We start from the raw sequence: 21913 nt of genomic DNA on the forward strand, positions 1-21913 counted from the left end.
GAACAAATACCTTCACAGAAAACTTTTTCATCCAAGCCACTCAAAATGATCTATCATCTAGTCAAGCCATTCAGTCCAGTAACAACATATATGCTCCAACTGGGACAACCAACTTGCCACGTGCACCTGCAAAAGGGACACTCAGCCAGACAAATTGACAAGGAATTTGATCGGGCATTGCGAATACCCAGAAATGACCTGCTTATACAGAGACAGTGAAACCACAGAAAGAATACCCTTGGTCGTAACATATAATCCAGAACTAACGTCTGAATAGAATTGTTAAGGACCTACAATCAATTTTTAACAGAGATGAGTGACCGCTTCAAAGAAACCACTTTAATTGCATACAAACAACAAATAAACCTTGCACGGTACCTCACCAGAAGCAGTTATACCAGATCAAATACATACAACAGGGAAAATCCCCATGCAATGTTACGAGATTCAAAACCTGCCAACACATCTGCACCGATCAGCTGTAAAAACTCTACAGTACCAAAGATTACAAGTATAAGGAACAAATAATTGTAAATCATCTAATGAGGCATACCTCATCCAATGCAAGAAATGTCTTCAAGGAAAGTATGTTTGTGAGACTTGCAAGGAACTACGTCAAAGAATGAACCTGCACAGACACACCATCTTGAACCATAAAACAGAAACACCTTTTGGCCAACACTTAACACAAGAGGAGCACACGCGGCAGGACCAGTCAGTGATGGTACTGAAAGGTGACCTCTCGAATACCACACAAAGAACAACATGGGAGCTCAAGTACAAAGATTCTCAACCTGAAAAATGCTGGTCTGAACATAGAAAGGATTTATGTCACACTATGGCCTACTTTGAGCCAGAGACCTGAGCCAGGCAGCCACATTGACAGTACCCAAATATAACCTGCTCCTACTACCCCTCGCATACAAATGTAGGCACAATGTTTAGATCCCCAAATGAGTAAGGACACAGACATTATGTATGGCAATTTTTGATGTCTGAGCACAAATTATTGGTACCCATTATTAAAGAAGAGGCATCCCCAGCCAACAGTAGAAGCTTCACCATTGGAACAGTGGTAAAGTATTTTTGTATGTGCCACTTTGTATGTGAGTCATTGAGAAACTGTCAAATATGAGGCACAACTAGGATACATTTGGACATAGCACCTTGGAAGGTTAGGGAATAGTTCTGTATTAATCCCACAATTTACATACAAATAGGCCTAAGCAAGTCTGTCAGGTTAACCTATTTACCACCCTAGCACAGCATAGAGGCTTCAGAAACAGGCAGCCCGCACCAACCAGGAAGATGATGGAAGATGCTTGTACACATTGTAATTTTTTTTTAAAATTTGTTTATTTATAACACAGCACAGAGGAAACAGGACATTAATAGCATGTAAGTCTCACAGGCAAGTCAAGCAAAATAGATTCGAATCCCCCCCCCCCTGCCTCCCCCCTCAGGATCCCGCGTCAGCGGCAGGGGAAGTCTCATTCGGCCTGAGCAAGATGGGAGCCCCCTTCCGACGGGGAGAGGGCCCGGGCGATCAAACGTGGTTTAAAAGTCAAGGCTGGGTAATTCCGGTCGTAGTCCAAAACTGGGGCCCACATGTCAGTGAATCGGTAGAGCAGACCCGCTTTGGCTGCCGTGACTTTTTCGGCTATTAAGATATCCCATAATTTAAGCCACCAGAGGATTATCAGGGAGCCTTCTGCAGACTTCCAGGTGCGAGCCACTGTAATTTTTGCAGCCAGTAAAACTTGGGAGATCAGTGCCGCTCTTCTCCCTGTTCTCGGATAGAAGTCTGGAAGTGGGATCCCCAAGAGAACCTGTTCAGGCGTTGGGGGGGATCTCCACCTGAGTAATCTCTCTGATAATGGCCAGGCATTGAGTCCAGAATTCCTGCACTCTGGGGCAAGTCCACCACATGTGGAAGTAGGAACCTATAGAGCCAAACTGGCGCCAGCATTGGGGATCCAGGGCCCGCTGGAAATGATGGAGGCGTAAGGGGGGGTAGTACCAGCGCAACAAGAGCTTATGGGCGCATTCCCGATTGGTAATGCACCGGGACGTCGTACGTGTTCTCGTCCAAACGTCTATCCATGTGTGGTCTTCGATCGCTCGACCCAGGTCCGATTCCCACTGGGCCATATAGGAGGGCCTGAAGAGGAGGGGGTAATCCTGCAAGAGTTTGTATAGGGCCGAGATTTTACCCCTGGCCGGCAGGGCCTTAATCATAAGCTCTACGGGGGCCAGGGGTCTGGTTGCAGCGGTTCGAGTTTGGGGGTGAGTGCACCAGGGCCTCAGTTGGGCATAGGAGAATCTATCCGTCTCTGTAAACTGGAAAATCGTTTTGCATTGTTCAAAGGTGAGAGGAGCATCGTTCTCAAAGAGCTGTCCCAAAGTTTTGAAGCCTCCCGCCACCCAGTTCCTGAAGTTTTGCGGGCGGGCTCCCGGGGTGAAGGCAGGGTTAAGAAAAATCGGGGAGGCTGCGCTAAGGGATCCAGGGATGCCTCCACGCCTGTGGGCCCACTCCCATTCTTTCAAGGTCTGCTTGGTGGCAGTCAGTATCCCTGGCCAGTTGCGTCTAAGAGTGGTGGGAATGAACGGGAGGAAGCAAAGGGGAAGAGGAAGGCGAGATTGTTCAATTTCCACCCATTGCGGGCGATTTGAGGCAAGATCCCACGCTTGAAATTCGGCCAGTTGTGCTGCAATGTGATATTTCTGGAGGTCCGGGACTCCCAACCCTCCCAGTTTCGTACTGGACATCATTGTTCTCCGGGGAATCCGGGCTTTCTTGCCTTTCCATATAAAGCCAACGATTTTCCTCTGGAGCCGCTGCAGAGGGGGAAGGGGGATTGTGGTTGGGAGGGCAGCGCATAAGTAGAGGAATCGGGGGAGGAGGTTCATTTTGCTTGCCATAATGCGCCCCAGAAGCGAGATTTCCTGTGTCTGCCAACGGGCTAGGTCCTTCGCCAGTTCCGCAAAGAGTGGGGGGAAGTTGGCCTGGTAGATCTTTGCAGGATCAGCGGGGATCTGGAAACCCAGATAAGGGATCGCCTGAGTACTCCATTGGAGTGGGCTAAGGTTCTGCAAGGCTTCTCTCTCGCCTGGGGACAGTCACACGCCGAGGGCAACGGACTTGTGGAAGTTGATAGCGAAACCCAAGACGTTCCCAAAAGTCTGGATCTCTGCCAGGGCCGCCGTCATGGAGTTTTTGATGTTTGTGATGGTCAGCAGCACATCGTCCGCGTAGAGGGCAATCTTGTTTTGGGTGGCGCTGATCTTCGGGCCAGAAATGAAGGGGTTCTGGCAAACTCGCTGGGCCAACGGCTCCATGGCCAATGCGAAGAGCAAGGGAGATGGCGGACATCGCTGTCGTGTGCCGCATGTGAGGGAGATCGGATCCGATATGAGGCCGTTGACTCTCAGCCGGGTCCTCGGGGTCTGGTAGTTCGCCAGGGCCATCCGCATGAACGTTGGTCCAAAGCCAAATGCCGTTAAGGCGAAAGAGAGGTAAGGCCAGTCTATTTTATCTAAGGCTTTAGTTGCGTCCAGGGAGATCAGGGCTAGTTGCTGGGAACCCTGAGCAGTGACTTCTATTAGGTCTAGAGCCCTGCGGATGATGTTCTTCGTTGATCTGTGGAGGTTGAACCCAGTCTGGTCCAGATCTATAATGCTCGGGAGGATTGGGGCAAGGCGGTTGGCCAGGACTTTGGAGTAGATGTTAGCGTCCAAGTGCAACAAGGAGATTGGTCTATAAGAGCTATTTTCAAGGGGGTCTTTTCCAGGTTTGAGAATTAAAACGGTGATAGATTCCTGCATCGATGGGGTGACGGTGCCAGAGACCGCGAATGAGTTGAAGAGGCGAGTCATGGGGGCCACCAGCTGAGGGCAGAAGAGTTTATAGAAGCGTGTGGAGAACCCGTCAGGGCCAGGAGCCCTCGGCATTAGGCTTTTGATGGCTTCCTCCACCTCCTCGATAGTAATCGGGGACTCCAGTTCCACTCTCTCCTCCGGTTTGAGGGGCAGAAGCGAGGCCTCCTGAATGTAGGCGCGCTGTACATCTGGGTCTCGCGGGGTCGCGGTCATTATCTCCAACAGGTGGGCTATCGCCAACCGTAATTTCTCGTCTTCCGAGTGATGGGTCCTCCCTTGCGCATCACGCAGGCCTGGGATGAAATTCCAGCTCTTCTCCTTGGCCAGTTTACTGACCAGTAATTTGTTAGCTTTGTTGCTGTGGACGTAGTACCATTGCTTGGTTCTGGTCAACAGATTTGCTGTAGCGTCAGAGTAATGCGCCTCGAGCTTCTGCCGTGCCATCCGTAGGGCCCTGTAGGATTTCGGGGGCCAGCCTTTGCTTTTATATGAGTGGCCTCCGCCTCGCGAACCTCCGTTTCTAGGATAGTCCGTGCTGCCTTCTTTTGTTTGTGGTAAGAGGCGCCTTGGGCAATCAACGCCCCTCTAAGTACTGCCTTCATAGCATCCCAGGTATTGGCCGGGGAGGTGTCTTCGTTGGGGTTTTCAGCGAAAAAGTTTTTAATCGTTGTAGCAATCGTGTGCCTTATAGCCATATCTCCCAAAATGGGGTCGTACAGGCTCCACTGGCGGCGGGGAAGTGGATCCGGGTCGCGAGCCCGCAAGGCGAGCAAAACCGGGGCATGGTCCGAGAGGATTCAGGAGCCAATCATAACATTATTTGTGAAGGATACAATCTGGGGGGAAACCAGCAGCAGATCGATCCTGGAGAAGGTACGATGAACATATGAATAGAAGGTGAAGTCTTTCTCTTCTGGAGTCAACAACGTTCAGCGCACGGAATAAGTGGAGCAGAGCTGTGGCCAGCTTCAGGTCTCTAGCTGGCGAGGGGTGAGACCTATCCCTGAGTGGATCCGGGACCCCGTTGAAGTCGCCTCCAATGATCACCTGCCCTTCGACGAATGGAAGAAGGGAATCCTCTAGGTCCTGGCAGAAGCCCTCTTGGTGCTCATTTGGGGCGTAAGCTGAGACAAGGGTGTAGAGTTGACCAAGGACAGAGCATTTGACCGCTATGAAGCGGCCCTCGGGGCAACTCAGCGAGTCTAGAATCTGAGGTTTCAGGGTCCTTGCAAATAAGATCGCAGTGCCTCCTTTCTTGGTGCCTCCGGAGGCCAGGAATTGTAGGGGGTAGAGTCTGCTTCGTAAGCGAGAAAAGTCCGTCGGGAGTAGGTGCGTTTCTTGCAGGAATGCGATAGAGGTTCCCTCATTATGCAGCATGTGTAGGATGGATTTCCTCTTTGGGGGAGAGTTCAAGCCTCTGACGTTTAGAGTGGTAAGCTTCAAAGTTAGGTGCGGGGGCTGAAGCCCTGAGTCCGCTGTTGCGGGGGGGAGTGGTGCGAGTCGAGTTAGTCAAAGCCGTGAGGGACATGCAGGATTAAGGTTTCCAATGGCTGAAACTACCAACAGTGGCCTCCAACGGGAGGACCAGGCTGCAGCCGAGGGAGCAGATTTGTAGTGTCGGTCCTCGGCAGAACCAACATGGTCTGGGGACTCTCCAAGGGTAACGTGGTGGCACCCACCTCGGAGGGGGGTATGGACCGCATGGGGTCCGCGGCATGTTTCAGGGGGTTTGAGGGGGTTCCAGTGCTATATGCCCCTTACGGGTATCTTCACATATCATTTGGGTTTGCGGCTCCTCTGCACTCTTGACCAGGGAGCCCGTTTTGGTTTCGGATAGGAGGTACCCGGAGACGGGCTCATATGGCCCGAGCGGGATGGGTCTGAAGTCCCAGGGGAATCCGGACGGAGAATCAACACCGCGTCCTCGAGGTGGCTGATGGTGCGTTGGGTGCCTTTGTACGAAAATTGCAGTGCCGTGGGAACGATCCATCGGTAGCGGATCTGCTGCTCTCTAAGGAAGAGCGAGAGCGGGTGTAGCATTCTGCGCTTCTGAAGGGTAAGAGGGGAGAGGTCCTGGAAAATCTGTAGGGGGACACCTTGAAAAGAGAGTTTGTCCTTCGAGCGGCTTATCGCCGCAATAGCCTCCTTGGTGGTGTAGAAATGGACCCGTGGGATTACATCCGGGGGGGGGGTCAGTGTCTACCCCCCGGCGAGGAAGCAGTCTATGGGTTCGGTCTAACAGAAGCTGGGCCTCCTCTAGATCCGGGAGGAGAGATTGAAAAAGGGTACTAACATATTCAGGAAGCTCCTTGCCGGTACCGGAAGAAGGCACCCCTCGGATGCGCAGGTTGTTGCGGTGAGAACGGTTCTCCATGTCTTTCTGTTTATACTCAAGAATTTCGGTTCTCTCCGTTAGCAGCTGGACAGCGCGCTGCATCTCCGTTAGTGAGCTAGTGTGGTCCGTGGTCAGGTCCTCTACTTCCCCGACCCTTTGCTCAATGCTGCTGACCCGTTGTTCTGCTTGCTCCAGTTTGGCCGAGAGTTCCGTCAGGCAGGTCCTAAACTCCGACTTGATGTCAGACATAAAGGCCTGGAGGTCCTCTTTAGTTACAAGCGTCCCTCTGTCGTCGGTCGCCTTTTGAGGTGTAACTTAAGGGGGGGGGGTCGATCTTCTTCCCTATTTCCAAGGGCTGCAGCATGGTTGAAATGTCAGCTGATTTAGGGGGCCTCAGTGTTTTGGACAACATGGCTCTGGGGAGGGCAAGGTGTGCCGTAGTGGGGCAAATCAGCGAGGCAGGGAGAATATTCAGAGAGCGGACTGCGACACCAGGGGCCCTCCGGATGAGGAAAAGTGGAGGTGGGCAGGGGCGCCCCAGGAAGTCGAAGGGGGTGTCACTCCGTGCCCTGGAGGCCAACATTAAGGGGCTCCAGGGCCCGTGCTAGAAGGGGGGGCCCCCGGAGATCCAGAGGGCCCTGAGGCAGAGACCACCGAGTGTCCCCACCAAGGCGGGAGTGAGATTGGCGGGGGGGACCCAATGAGGGGCCCCTGGGCACACCCGGGCGCAGAGCGCGACCCCCACTCAGGGGTCGGGGGCCACAGGGCTGCCAGAAGTTCCAGTGGGCCTCAGCGGGAGTCCGACGTGATGGGCTGCCTCGAGAACGGAGGCCATCAACGGGGCCGAGGCCACCACAGCAGGCGGGTGTACAGCATGGGCAGGGGCGCCCCAGGAAGCCAGGGAAGAAGCACCGTCGGGCTACCGGAACTTAGAGGTGAGGAATGCAAGCTGCTCCGGGAGAGCCCTCAGGCAGAGGAGGTCACCCAGGATGACCAGTAGATGGGCCGGAACAGCGGGCTGGGGGCCCCGGAGCCAAGAGCAAGGAGGGAGAGACCCCAACGCCCCAAGCAAGAGAACGCGGGTTCCGCCGCCATTCCGCGCTGGGGGCAGAAGGGTTCACCTGGGTGGAGCGCGGCCCTTCCTCAAGAGCCGGGGCTGTGCGAAGTGGATGGGGGGGCCCTTCCTCCTGGAGGGAGCACGGCTGGAATGGATCCCCGTCAGAGGCCCCGCAGATCAGGCTTGCAGTCTTCGGCGATGGCAGGTGCAGCGGGGACCTCCCGCCACGGTCCGGCAGGCCCCTGTGCATCAAGGGACCAGGAGGAGTCGCCCTCTAGGCAGGTGAGGGAGCCGTTGGTGACGAGGGGCTTCGTCCGCGCCTCTCGGGTCCGTGGGAGCAGGGCGGTGTCAGGAGCTCAGGCAATCCTCAACCGAAGCGGGGCAGAGCTGGCGAGAGGGCGGAGCGGGCACCGTTGATGCACTTTTAGTGCACGCCAGGGAGAATCCAGTCCCCAGGGTCCGCAGCGCCCCGGTGAGGGGATCTCGAGGGGGCGGGTTTGGCGAGGCGGCCGCCATCTTGGTTTCGGCGCAGGCCACCGGGGGAGAATGTCTTTGCCGCGTTTATAGTGAACCTGGGGGCGTTAAGCTCCCAGGTTGCAGCTGGTGGTGCTGGAGAGGTTCCGCTGCATCCCCATAGTAAGATTCATGTTGGGCATAGCAGGAGCCAGGAAAAAAGTCTGTTACAGCCGCGGACCCATGCGGAGGCCATTAATGCAGCTTCCTCATCGTTGGCGCTCCAGGCCACGCCCCCTACACATTGTAATTTTAAAGACGTTAGTCTGCTTAGAACTTTGGAATAAAATGCTTACCACTATATATGTGAAAAACCTTACTGCAAAGGGAAGATACGAACAAGCATATCCTTTTCCTTTCTCAACCTGTGTGCCTTTGCATACAACATGTTGGGCTACAAAAGCATTACTGTTTTTTGTATGCTGGATTAAACTCGTTAGAAAACGTTTGGACACATTCCACGCTGCATAAGATGTGCTTAAAATGTAACTTCTCAGCAAGAGAAACTGTCTTAGTGCATAGAAACGAAAACAGACATATGTGGACTTTTGAGATTAAAGGGGCCTTGCAAGACTAAATTCCTGTCATTCTTTTTTTCCTGCAGCCAATGTAGTTTAAAGTGGGAGAATCCCTTGCCTTTTTTGCTAAAGAAAAAGACTAATTTCCAGTATGTTTTGTAAGCGTGCCACGTTTCATTGTCAGCCTTTTACTCAAAAAAGTACCTTAAAGTGTGGTCTTTAAATTAATCGTTTCTTTTTATAAAACTTAAAAAGAACAACAAAATTGAGAGATAAGCCATCATATTAAAATGAAAAAACGCTTTCAGTTGAAGGCACGCAAGCTGCAATAACATTCCAAGATGCACCAGTGACAGTTCATGTTTGCGTTTCAGTTTGAATTTAGAAATTCAGTCTTTTTATGTTTTGGTTGCTTTCATCCATTTATCAGTATTGTCTTTTTATGAGATGTTTTGTGGCGGTAAAACGGTAAGACTCCCCCTGCTGCTGATTATTCACCACAAAGCTTGTTCCTGCCTTGCTTCGTGGATGTCTTCTTTACATCATATGAATAGCCATTGGTGGGAATCATGATTACCCATATTTCTAAATCACTTCAAAGACGGAAAAACAAGTTCATTCATCCAAATGTGATGGACATAAACCAGTAATAGTTCAAAGTAAGCTATTAAAAGCAAAACATAAACGTTACTTACCTCTGTGTACAAAGAGATGTACTTCAGTCAGGATGTCGTGCAAGGCGAGGCCTTTTAGAGTCTTCAACTCCATAATATCTGAGCTGTGTCAAGGATAATCGTACAAAATACTTGACACATGGACGAACATTACACGAACATGGACGAACAGTTTTGCGGGTGGCAGGAGCTGCACCCTTGCATGCACACAACTTCAACAGCCCCAATCCTTATTGTAACAGTGAATGAGTAGGCACAATACAGACATCCATGCAGGACGTCAAACAATTATCAGGGACAAACAGCACTAGACATAACAATGCAGTAGCCACTTTTAATCCCTAAAAACAGGCAAATTACTCCCAACTACGAAAAATAGGGAGTAAAAAAACTCCAGGCACATAGTGACCTGCCCCACTGTTCGTTACATTTTTCTAAAGTAGTCTAACAGGTGTGGCACTTTATAATACTAATATTTTGGTATTAGGCACCCAACTCTTATTATAGGCCTGTACTACACAAGTCGGTAGAGTGGCTGAGCAGCCAGGGTTATTTTAGGAGGGAATAATGTGAGCTGTAAGGTTCACACAGGTATCCAAGTAAACACTTACTCAATGTTATATTAAAATATATGTATTTATATATACACACACAAGGCACACAAGCAAATCTATAACACAGCAACCAACAATAACATTCAGTGTGAAATGGAATCAAGTTATATAAGAAAAAATAATCCAGGTGAGTAACGTTGTATGCTTTACATATCCAGCACACAGAGTGATGTCAATTAAGGTCAGAATCAGAACTTCTGCATATCACCTTTTCAAAATTGAGCTGGGAGAGAAAGCTAGAGTTAGGCAGATCACACTTTAGCAACTGCTAATAACAAATATACTCTCCCAGAGGGATATAGGGAGTCTGTTTCCTAACAATAAGTGTTCACAAAAGCCTATGGAGGAAACAGCATTGCCAAAGCCAATAGGACCAGAAGACGGCCTTTTGGGAAACCAGCACAGCCAAAGTCAAATGGACTGTTCCAGTTCTGATCACGATCTTCCGCAGATGGATGTTTGTTTCTTTATTTGTAATGCGCCAGACCCAAAAGGTATCAGGGCGCAAGAAGCATGAACGTTTTAAGTTTAGGTTACATAGTTACAGCAATACATAGTTATAATACAGTTAAAATGTACTTTACAACAACACAATATATACATATAGTAAGCGGGTAGGCAGAGGGTGCATAAACATAGTGGTCGAGGAAAAGAGTGGTCTATTTACAATCTGAACTCCAATGTTTATTTACAGTGTGGGCAGAAGGAAGAAATGCTAGCAAAAGATGTAGGGGTTATTTACTGTGAACCAGTTGATGATGTTACATCAGTTAACCAGTCAGTGGTTCTTGACGAAACACAGGAGCTCAAGGGGAGCCTACCTGATAATACACAAGCTGCAAGGCCTGCACAAAAGAGATGAGGTTAACTTCTTGTTTGAAGAAAACCGCACTTCCCAAGCCAGAAGTGTTCAGATGGATTTCTGACTTCTGACCTGGTGGGCAGAGGTTCACAAGGCCAGCCTAGTTTCTTAGAACAGGGTAACCTTCTGGACAAGCCAGACCAATCAAGGTAGCATTGGCGCCAGTCAAGACTTGGTCTCAGGAGGGGTGAGGGTGATTGAAAGTCCACAATAAGCATACACAGCAAACAACACCACAAATTACTCTCAATCAGGCGTATATATAAAACAAAAATATACATTTATTAAAGGCCTTTTAACTCAAACGCAAGATGAACTCAGCAATATTAACAATACTAACACAACACTATACAAGAAAGAACAATTTACTTTCCTACCTGGTAACGTTCTTTCGATGGGATGGTCTGACGACGTATTCCATATCTATGACATGCAATCACCACAGCTGTGCTGCTTCGGAAACTTTTTTCGGCGTCTGCGTCGATGACGTCGATGCGCCGTCGTCGAGGACCTCCTCCGACGTCCGATGTCATCCGATGTGATAAGTAGGACGCACGACGCCCGTAGCCTCAGTTGTAGTTTTTTCCCCCAGAACGTGTGACATTAGTCAACTGCCAGTCAGACACAAAGCCTTGCGGAACGTAAGCTGCAATCGCAAAAGAAATTCTGCAGCGGGGAAGGCAGGGCGGGAGCGATATGGAATACGTCGTCGGATCATCCCATCGAAAGAACGTTACCAGGTAAGAAAGTAACTTGTTCTTCGAGGGGATTGGGTCCTCCGACGTATTCCTTATCTATGACAGACTCCCAAAGCAGTACCAGAGCAAGGAGGAGGGAAATAATTTAGAATCAAAATTTAGAATAGCCAATCAAATAGCAGAGCAAAGGACCACCTTGCCAAAGGCCAGATCCTGTCCTCGGATGGAATCGAGGGAATAGTGACGTACAAATGTATGTACTGAAGCCCAGGTGGCTGCATCACAGATGTTGCGAATAGGAACACCCCTCTGCAGGGCAGTAGATGCAGCCATACCCCTGGTAGAATGGGCCCGCAAGCCAGCCGGTTGGTCCTTACCCGCCAAGCGGTAACACTCCGAGATGGCCAAAATAATCCAGCGAGACAAAGTCTGTTTCGTCACAGCTTGCCCCAAACGCTTTCCAGCGTAACCAATAAAGAGTTGATCGTCCACTCTGACCCGGGACATGCGTGAAACATAAAAGCTTAAAGCTCTCCTAGGATCAAGCCTATGGAGCCTCTCCTCTTCCTTACCAGGATGCGGAGGAGGATAGAATGCCGGAACAACAACCTTCTGGGCCAAATGAAATTCCGTCACTACCTTCGGAAGAAAAGAAGGACGAACTCTAAGGACAACCCTGTCCTTGTGAAATACAGTGAAGGGTGGTTTAACTGAAAGTGCCTGTAACTCACTCACTCTGCGAGCGGAAGTAACCGCAACTAAAAACACAGTTTTCAGAGTTAACAGCCTCAAAGGGCAAGAATGTAAAGGCTCAAACGGAGCACCCATAAGAAACTTAAGAACAAGGTTTAAATCCCAACCGGGCACCAGGAAAGGTGACGGAGGGAACACATTAGTGAGCCCTTTCAGAAACTGTGAAATTAAAGGGATTTTAAAGTAAGAACACTCTTCAGACGAGCGCTTAAAGATGGACAGCGCCGCCAGGTAACCTTTAACGGTACCCACTTGCAAGCCCCTGTGGGCCAAAGAAAGTAAAAAGGACAGAACCATGGGGATGTCACATGCAAAAGGATCCACATTCTGAACTCTGCACCAATCGCAGAACTTACGCCAACGGCAACGGTACAGAGACTTTGTTGCTGGCCTTCGGGCCGAAAGCAACACCTCCATCACGTCTTCAGGGAGGTCCCAATCCTTATACCTCAACCTTTCAGAAGCCAAGCGTGAAGGATGAGGGATCTGACCTCTGGATGGAGAACCTGACCCCCCTCCCGTGAGAGCAGATCGTCTCGGTAGGAAAGACGACGTGGAGGGCAGATGGACAAGTCGAGAAAGTCCGGGTACCACGTCCTCCGAGCCCACGCCGGGGCCATGAGGATCATCCGGGAACCGAACTTCCGTAACCTCTGCAGCACTTGCGGGATGACAGGGACTGGAGGAAACGCGTACAGCAGCGGGAATGACCACTCCACTACGAACGCGTCTCCTAAGGCTCCTTTTGGAGGAAATTCCTGCAAGCAAAACCTTTCGCACTTCCGGTTAACACTGGAGGCGAAGAGATCCACTTGAGGGGTCCCCCAAAGGGCGAAGATCTCCAGGAGAATCTCCTGAGCCAACTCCCACTCGTGAGAGATCGCACTCTGCCTGCTCAGAGCGTCCGCCGTCACGTTTTCGTCTCTGGCCAGATGAACTGCCGAGATCGAAACTTCCTGCTGGATGGCCCAGAACTCGAGCTGCATCGCCTCCCTGCACAGAGGAAGTGACCCTGCCCCCCCTTTTTGTTGAGGTAGTGCATGGCCACTGTGTTGTCCGTCAGGATCAGGACACTCTTTCCTCGCACAGTCGGCAGAAAAGCCTTCAGGGCTAGCCTGACGGCCCTCAGCTCCAACAGATTGATATGGAGTCTGGACTCCGACGGAGACCAACGACCGCTGACTGTCAGCCCGTTGGCATGAGCTCCCCATCCCGTGAGGGATGCATCCCTCATGATCGTCACCTCTGGCCAGGGAAGCCAAAATGGAGCCCCCTTCATCAAGTTGTCTTCGACGGCCCACCACAGAAGGTCCCGGGTGACCGAGGGCGGCACCTGAACCGGGTCCAACATCCTACCGGAGGACTGCGACCATTGCGTCTTGAGTGCCCACTGCAGAGATCTCATCCGCAGGCGAGCCTCTGGCACCAGAAGAATGCAGGATGCCATGAGGCCGAGCAACCTCAAGAACTCGAACGCTGGGAGCGTCTGGGCATGCTGAAACTTGTGCACCATCTGCTGAATGTGAAGAGGCCTCACCTGGGGAGGAAAACACTGCCCCAGGGAAGTGTCGAGCACTGCTCCGATGTACTGGAGCCGCTGTGTTGACGTCAAATGGGACTTCTTTAAATTGAGGGAGAAGCCCAGCCTGTGAAGGGAGTGGCAGGTGACGGACAGATGATCCAGGACTTGCTCGGGAGAGCTCCCCCTGATCAACCAATCGTCCAGGTAGGGGTAGACGTGAATCCCCCCTTGCCTGAGATGCGCTGCCACCACCACCATGAGCTTGGTGAAAACCCTCAGGGCGGAGGTCAATCCGAACAGCAGGACCCGAAACTGAAAGTGCGAGTCGCCAACCGCGAACCTCAGGTACTTCTTGTGCTTGGGATGGATCGGCACATGGAAGTAAGCATCCTTGAGGTCGAGTGACACCAACCAGTCCTGAAGCTGAAGGGCCTGGAGGACTTAAGAGAGAGTAACCATCTTGAACTTGTCCTTCCTGAGGAGTTTGTTCAAACCGCGCAAGTCCATGATGGGTCTCAATCCCCCGTCTTTCTTCTAAATCAAAAAATAAGGGGAATACCATCCCTTGTTCCTCTCCGCTACAGACACCAGTTCTATGGCGCCTTTCTCAAGCAGGGCTTGAATTTCCTGCGCAAGGAGCGGATCCGGACTCTGCAAAGAGAGGTTCCCCGGTGGATTGTCGCGAGGCCTGTGTCGAAAGGGAAGACAGTAGCCGTGGGTTATGATCTCCAGAACCCACACATCTGAAGTAATGGCTTGCCACTCTACAAGATGCTGCGCCAGCCTTCCCCCACCCGGCGAACCATGGGACATGGCCTCATGACTGAGTGGGAGCGGCTGCGGCGTTACCTGAGGGCAAAGAGGCAACTGCCCGAGCGGCCTTGGCACCACGGGTACCCTGTCGTCCACCTCTGGTACCCCTGCGTTGGCCTCTTTGACTGCCAGCCCCTCTCGCTTTACTGAAGGACGAGTAATAGCGAAAGGAACCACCCCTCCACTGCTGTCCCCTAGGACGAAAAGGCGGAGGTTGGCGAACTGCAGCGCCCAACGACTTTGCTGCAGCTTTTGAGGTCTGCAACCTCTCAAGGCTCTCGTCAGCCTTGCTGCCAAAAAGGTGTTCACCGTCAAAGGGCATGTTGAGGAGCCGGGACTGCACATCAGGAGCAAACCCCGACTTCCGCAACCACGCAAACCTGCGTATCACGGTGCTCGCCGCCATGGACCTACTGACGCATTCAGCTAAGTCCCAACCCGAATGAACGGACTCACACATGGCATCCTTACCATCCTGGACCATAGCAAGGAAACCATCCCGTTCGTCCCCTTCGGGAATATGTTCAGCCGCTAATGCAACACAGTTCCACAGAGTGTGTGTGAAACGAGACAAGGCACAAATGGAGTTGGCCGCCTGAAGCGCCATACCACCAGAAGAAAACACTTTCTTCGCCCAACCATCAAAACGTTTGTCGTCCCTATCAGGAGGGATGGTAGGCTACGACGCCTGCTTTGCCGGGGCCGTGGCCGCCTGCACCACCAAACTCTCCGGAGTGGAGTGCCTGGTCAAGTAGCAGGGGTCGCTACTGGCTGGACGGTATTTTCGCAACAAGGATCTGCCCACCGCCGGGAGACTCTCCGGAACAGACCAAGCCACCGCCACCCTTCTCTGTAAAGCCATATGGAACGGCAGTACCGGGTCAGTTGGGGGACCAACATCAAGGATGTCCGTTAGATCATCCTGCACAAACTCCCCTGGGGGAGCAGACCATCCCAAGTACTCAGAAACCCTAGCCATAAGGCGCCGGTACGAGGAATCGGCATGAGAGCCTGGCTCGGGCCTACAAAACTCCACCTCCGGAGAGGTGTCCAGTCCACTGGCATCATGCAGTGACTGCCTCAAATCGTCAAACTGACTATGGCCCGAGACAATTTCATCTGGAACCTGACTAGGAACCAGGCCATCAGAATCCTCATCCGCCTCTGAAATATATTCCAGGTGGCGAAAAGAAGGCATCCGAGAGTGCTTGCTCTTAACCAGAGCCTTCCTAGGGGGTTCCCCTGTGCCACGGGGTACTTCCGACACGAAAGGCGTCGAGCGAATCGGCGCCGGTGTCGAGAGAACAGGCATCGGCGCCGAGAGGATCGGCGTCGACGTCAGATGCAGCGCCGCCAGCATCGGCGGCGTCGACACAGCCCTCGAAGCCGGAGCCCCGAGCGTGTCCTTCGACGACCTGAGCGTCGATGGCTTCGACGACTTCCTCGGAGCCGGAGCCTCGAGAAAGCCCGTCGACGCCTCAGACGTCGATGTCTTCCTCGAAGACCTCACAGGTGCACACGGTCTCGAACGCGTCGAGGACCGGGACCTGGAACGGGTACGTCGAGAACAAGTCTCCTTGTCCGAACGGGACCTCTCCCGTGACTCGTGCCGACCACTCTCGCGAGCGGTGTCTCTCGACCTCTCACGACCGACCCCACTCGGGGGCGCGGACGACTTAGTACCCTGCGACTCAAGAATCGCCAGCATTTTCTTCCCGAAGGAAGCCCATTCCTCCTGCGTCGCACGGCTGGTGGGGTAAGCGACGTGCCGGGCAGAGTCCTCCGAAGAGGACCTGGAAGATGACCGGTGTCGGCGCTTCCGAGAATGCCTCGAAGAGGCTGAGGAGTGGCGAGACCGACTCCTAGAAGGAGACCCACGTGACTTCCGACGATGATGCGGAGAGTCACCCCTCGAATCATCCGTCGAAAGCCCCGCAGACCTCGACTTCAGGGGCTTGGACACCCGACCTACCGACAACTTCTTCTTACGTTCGCGTAAGGCTTTGGACGTGAGCTACTGGCAGTCGATAGTCATCCGTGTCGTGGGCCTCCCCGAGGCACCAGAGGCAGGCGTCGTGCGAGTCCGTCACCGACATCTTGGACCCACACTCCCCGCACTTCTTGAAGCCCGGACGCGGGGTCGAAGACGAAGTAGAAGACATCTTCACACGAAGGATTTTCACAAAAACGAACAGGTTCGAAGAACCGAGAAGAACAGAACTCCAAAGAGTCGAGGCGTTAACCGAGATTCACGAAGCAGAAAAAACGGAACTGAGGCTACGGGCGTCATGCGTCCTACTTATCACATCGGATGACGTCGGAGGAGGTCCTCGACGACGGCGCATCGATGTCATCGACGCAGGACGCAGAAAAAAGTTTACGAAGCAGCACAGCTGTGGTGATTACATGTCATAGATATGGAATACGTCGGAGGACCCAATCCCCTCGAAACATACATACAGGAACTATTAGTCTAAAGTATTATTCAACAAGTAGAGATCCACAACCTGCAACAGAAAGGAGTCATACAGTGCAAATATACTTTAGGCAGTCCAACAACTCAAACCCTAATTAATAGGCCATCCAGTCCCTACGAAGTTTGGAGCTTTGTGCTCAAAAGTACATTCAGTGCCAGGGCACTTGATCGTGCAGTTAAGTACAAAGCGGGTCTCTTCAAGGGGCTGTTAGACCAGAAACGACCCTATAGTATGTATAGTATGTATATTATGTTGGCCAGAAACCAATCGCATCATGTGACAAGCATCGCAATCGCAGAATCGTCAATGTAACCAGAGGGTGCCCATTTTGTGAACGTATCAGCCATTTGCTTTTTTCCCTTCTGTCAAACGCTTTGCAAAAATGTATTCTATATTTCAAACTCATGCATGGTGCAAGGTCACGGCCTGCGTTCTGAAAGACTAACACAGACAGGAATGTTAGACGCTACAGAAATACATTTTTTCCTCCCTCATGAAGTCCTTGAAGGCGAGCAGAGCCGCTACTAATTAGCAGGCCAGGTGCCTGCCTGTCTTGCAAACGATGTAGTAAAAGGAAGTTAATGCATGAATTATATTCTTTTCGTGGTACTCCTTCACGGAGACTGATATTTTCTGCTTCAGAATGACCCTTTGTTTCTTGAATCTAAACACATAGATAATGTGCTAAGGAAAGTTTCTCTCCTACGAACATGATACCCTTGCTGAACTAAGAGCTTTATGTTCCCCATAACAGAAAGTGGTCTCTGCTACTGTTGCTAGAAATAACTATATTTAGACTGAATAGAGACTTGTCATAAGGTGTCATAATTGTGATGATTATCAATCACCGAACCCTAGCCTGAATGATACATTTATGGGTGGATTGATTTGCCTTAAAAGACTGGATGTTATGTATATATATTGTTGCTTGAGCGGTGCTCGCTCTCTTGCGTCTCACGAGGTCTGGGTACACATTGCGAGACGTTAGACCCAAGTCGGGCGACTGAGAAAACTTTAAAATAAACCGGACTTGTTTGGAAATCGAACCTTGCGTCTGTCGTGTCACTAGAGTATATGGTTATTGTGCCTTAGTTTCCATATGCGGTCTTTATGGCCTAGCAAATATGGTGCCCGAATAGGGACCCTCCCCCTTTTGCTCCATCGTATACGTTGAGTTTGAAGAAGGCAAAAACGAGTCGAGGACGAAGCTGTGGAGCTGGGATCGAAAGGTGTTCGGGGCGCCCCTGTAAAAGTGATGAGACTCCTTTGCAGATCTGTGCACAGCCGATCCCTGATCGACGAGCAACGCCCAGAGAGCATTGAGTCGAGGGTCCTGGAACGAGGCAAATTGAGCCAGACACGCACTCGCGACGATTCTTGCTTGCGTCTGTATACGGACGAATTGCGCCCTGAGTGACAAATTGCTCAGGTGAGTCGTGCCCCGATTCTTAAACGTTCTGATACTGGTTGAGAGTTGCTCTTGCCATCCTGAACGAGGGCAAGAAAACCATCCCATTCCTCTCCTTCGGGAATATGTTCACCCGCTAAAGATACACAATTCCACAGAGTGTGAGTGAATCTTGCCAAGGCATAAAGAGAGTTGGCTGCCTTTAAAGCTATACCCCCAGAAGAAAACACCTTCTTCGCCCAACCGTCAAAGCTCTCGTCGCCCATATCCGGAGGGATGGTAGGGTACGCAGCCTGCTTTGCTGGGGCCATACCTGCCTGCACCACCAAACTCTCCGGAGTGGGGTGCACAGACAAGTAGCCGGGGTCGCCACTGGCTGGACGGTATTTTTTCGGTAGCGACTTATTCACTGCCGGGAGACTCTCCGGAGCAGTCCAAGCTGCCGCCACCCTTCTTTGTAAGGCCATATAAAATGGCAGCACCGGGTCAGTGGGTGGATCTTGGTCCAAAATATCTGTCAGGTCACCCTGCAGAAAATCCACGGGTGGAGTAGACCACCCTAAGTACTCCGTCATCCTCGACATTAGACGCCTATATGACGACTCGGCGTGTGTACTAGGTTTAGGCCTGCCAAACAACCTCCGGAGTGGTGTTCAGACCACTGCCGTCATTTAAGGATTGACGCAGGTCTTCCATCTGGCTATGACCTGATACCAGGAATCAGGTCATCAGGAACCTCAGGAGGAACAAACCCCTCCACATCTGACCCGTCATCCACCTCTGAGTTGTAATCCAAAGGCTGGGCGAGGTGTCAGAAAAAGGCTCAAACACAGGCCTCACTGATTTACTCGGGGCCTTCCTCAGGGTTTCCACCGGTCTCTGGGGAACCTCCGACAATGCCTCCTCAAAAGGCATCGAGGGAATCTGTGTCGACGTCGAGCGAGGCACTGACAACTTCGACAGCGGCTTCGAGGCCGGAGCCCCGAGCCCCGAGCATGTCCTTCGACGGCCTCGGCGCCGATGACGTCGAAGACTTCCTCGGAGGCGGAGCCTCGAGAGAACCCCTCAACGGACAAGGCGCCGATGGCGTCGATGCCTTCTTAGAAGGCCTCACAGGCTCCAACGGTCTCGAGGGCGACGAGGACCGGAATCTGGGGCGGGCATGGCTGGAGCGATCTACCATGTCCGATCGGGACCTCGACGGCTCCCGATGATCGAGGCGACCACCCGAGCCCAAAAGCATGCGAGCGGTGGCCCTAGCGCTTTCCTTGCCAGCTTCTCTAGAGGGCGCGGACGGAACGGAGACCTGCGATTCGAAAATCGCCATCATCTCCTTGCGAAATGCGTCCGATTCCGCCGGAGATGAATGCTTGTTGGGACAAGCTACCTGCCGTCTGGTGGAGTCCTCGGACGAGGAAGGCGACCGGTGACGGCGCTTCCGAGAGTGCCTAGAAGAGGTAGAGGAATGGCAGGAACCACTCCGGGACCGAGACCCCTTGGACTTAGGCCGATGCGGAGAGTCGCCCCTCGACTCATTGGTCGAAAGCCCAGCGGATTTCGATTTACGGGGTTTGGAAACCCTACCTACAGATAGCTTCTTCCGCTCCCGCATGGCCTTCGACATCAAAGCACGGCATTCATCACAGTCATCAGTGGTGTGGAATCGCCGAGGTGCCACAGGCAGACGTTGTGCGGGTCCATAAGCGACATCTTGGAACCGCAGTCGTGGCACTTCTTAAAGCCCGATCTCGGGGTAGAAGAAGACGAAGATATAATTCTCACAAGAAACCAAGAACGAAGAACCGATTCAACAGGTAGAAGAACCGAGGCGTGCCGAGATTCCGAAGCGAACGCGTTCACGGAAAAAACGGCACTGAGGCTACAGGCGTTGTGCGTCCTACTTATAACATCTGGTGACGTCGGCTCGACGGAGGCCCTCGATGGACAGCATATCGACATCATCGAAGCAGACATATTTTCCGAAGCAGCACAGCTGTGGCGATTACGGTCAGAGATGTGGAATACGTCGGAGGAACCAATCCCCTCGAAAGCATCTCTGGTATGCCTATTCCAAAGACGCAGAAAGAAGTCAGGGCTTTAATTGGCATGGCTTCATATTGTAGGCAATGGGTTACAAATTGCTCCATGATTGTGAAACCGATAGTGGCATCGACGAGGAAAGACGTTACCTTACCTTTCCCATGAAACATGGAATGTCAAGAAGCATTTGACCTGCTCAAAGCTGCATTATGTTCAGCTCCAGTTTTAGGCACGCCAAATGACGACAAGAATTTCAAGTTGTTTGTGCATGAAAATAATGGTTGTGCTTTGGCTGTATTGACGCAGGAGCAAGGAGGGAGAAATAGACCATGCGGCTACTTCTCTTCCACGTTGGATCCTGTTGCATGTGCTTTGCCACACCGTTTGCGAGCTGTTGCTGCAGCTGCCGCGTGTTAGGCAGAAACCTGTGCAGTTCCTTAGGGACCACTGCAAAAAGTTTAAGATTACAGGAGTAAGCAGTAAACCCAATTTATAGCAGTCTGTACCACCCAGATTTACCTGGTAGCTGTGGCTGAGCAGTCAGACTTCCCTCAAGAAGAGTTAGGCAGTATATAGACATATAGACAATCTATACACAATAGGGCTAAAAATACAGTAGAACAAGCAAACACTGACCAGAGCTTTGGTATAAAAGTATATCATTATTTATTTAAAAAACACACTTATGAAAATACACTGGCACTAATATATCAAGCAAGTTCAAACACAGTCACTATAAGTATATACACCTCCCTAGTTAATTATTCAACAAGTCTAGGTTAAGACACCACTTATTTAGCAAAACAGAGTTGAACGCGTAACTGTATATGCCACTCCAATAATTTGTTTAAAAAGGGAGAGAAAAGGCAGAGTAGGAAAATAAGACAGTACCAACACTTTTAAGAAACCACAGCAAGTCAAGAAAGGCAGGGTCTACTGTAGAGCAAAAGGTTCATAGGCCAGGCCCACTCTTGGAGAGAGCAAGGTGGAATGTGCCCAAGATCACAGTGGAAATGCACTCAAAGTCTTTGCAGAAAAGTCAAAAAAAGAGGTTGGGTCAGTTCAGAAAGGCAAAGTTAGCAGGTCTGAGGTCAACCCAGTTAGAAAGTAAAGGATTTACGGGACACCTTGGACAATCTGTTGCAAGGGAGACCAGGCGGTACACAGTACCTGAAATGGTGAGAAAGCTCCAGCGGTGGCAGTTGTTCCTGGCAGCGGGTGCAAGTCGTGGCTTCAACCAGAGGAAGAGATGATCTCGACGAGGAAGAAAGCTGGAGGTTTTTGCACTGCCAGGGAAGAAACCAGCGGCGGAGTTTCCCCAATTAAAAGGTACAACCCTTTTATTCGCGGTAGTGGTGAAGCATGGCTATCTGGCCGCCGGGGTGCTTGGAACGGGCGATTCGACCATGAGACGTTCCAGGAAGGCGAAAAAGGCGAACTGGTTGGTTCCACCAGCTCAAAGGGAAGAAGACTCTCCTGGAAGAAGATCTCCTCTGTCGTCGGGGAAGTGGTGAGTTTGTGCAGCAGGGCTCCACCGGTGGTGTCCTCGTCGTAGATGGCTCAGCTTCTCCCCTCTTCGGATTCTTTAGGTCCTGTGGCGACTTCTGAAGTTCCATTCCCCAAAGCCCTGCTTTTATGCAGAAAAACCCCCATTCAACAGCCTAGCTGTCACTCAAACATGCTAAGTGGTGAGCCGGGCGGCTCACCACTGGGCCAATCACACAAGAGTGCGACTTGAGTTGCCAAGGCA

The 21913-nt window shown here is 51.5% G+C and overlaps 1 protein-coding gene across 1 annotated transcript in view; it reads right to left on the reverse strand.

The window, feature by feature from the left end:
- Window positions 1–21913, reverse strand: part of RFC5 (replication factor C subunit 5) — a 513723-nt gene that overhangs the window by 208528 nt on the left and 283282 nt on the right. The window contains exon 9 of the mRNA XM_069619205.1: window positions 8998–9075. Coding sequence (XP_069475306.1) covers window positions 8998–9075 — 78 coding nt within the window. The remainder of the gene's footprint in view (window positions 1–8997; window positions 9076–21913) is intronic.

The sequence above is a fragment of the Ambystoma mexicanum genome, chromosome 10 (genome assembly GCF_040938575.1).
Source record: "Ambystoma mexicanum isolate Mex_15411 chromosome 10, UKY_AmexF1_1, whole genome shotgun sequence".
Taxonomy (NCBI): domain Eukaryota; kingdom Metazoa; phylum Chordata; class Amphibia; order Caudata; family Ambystomatidae; genus Ambystoma; species Ambystoma mexicanum.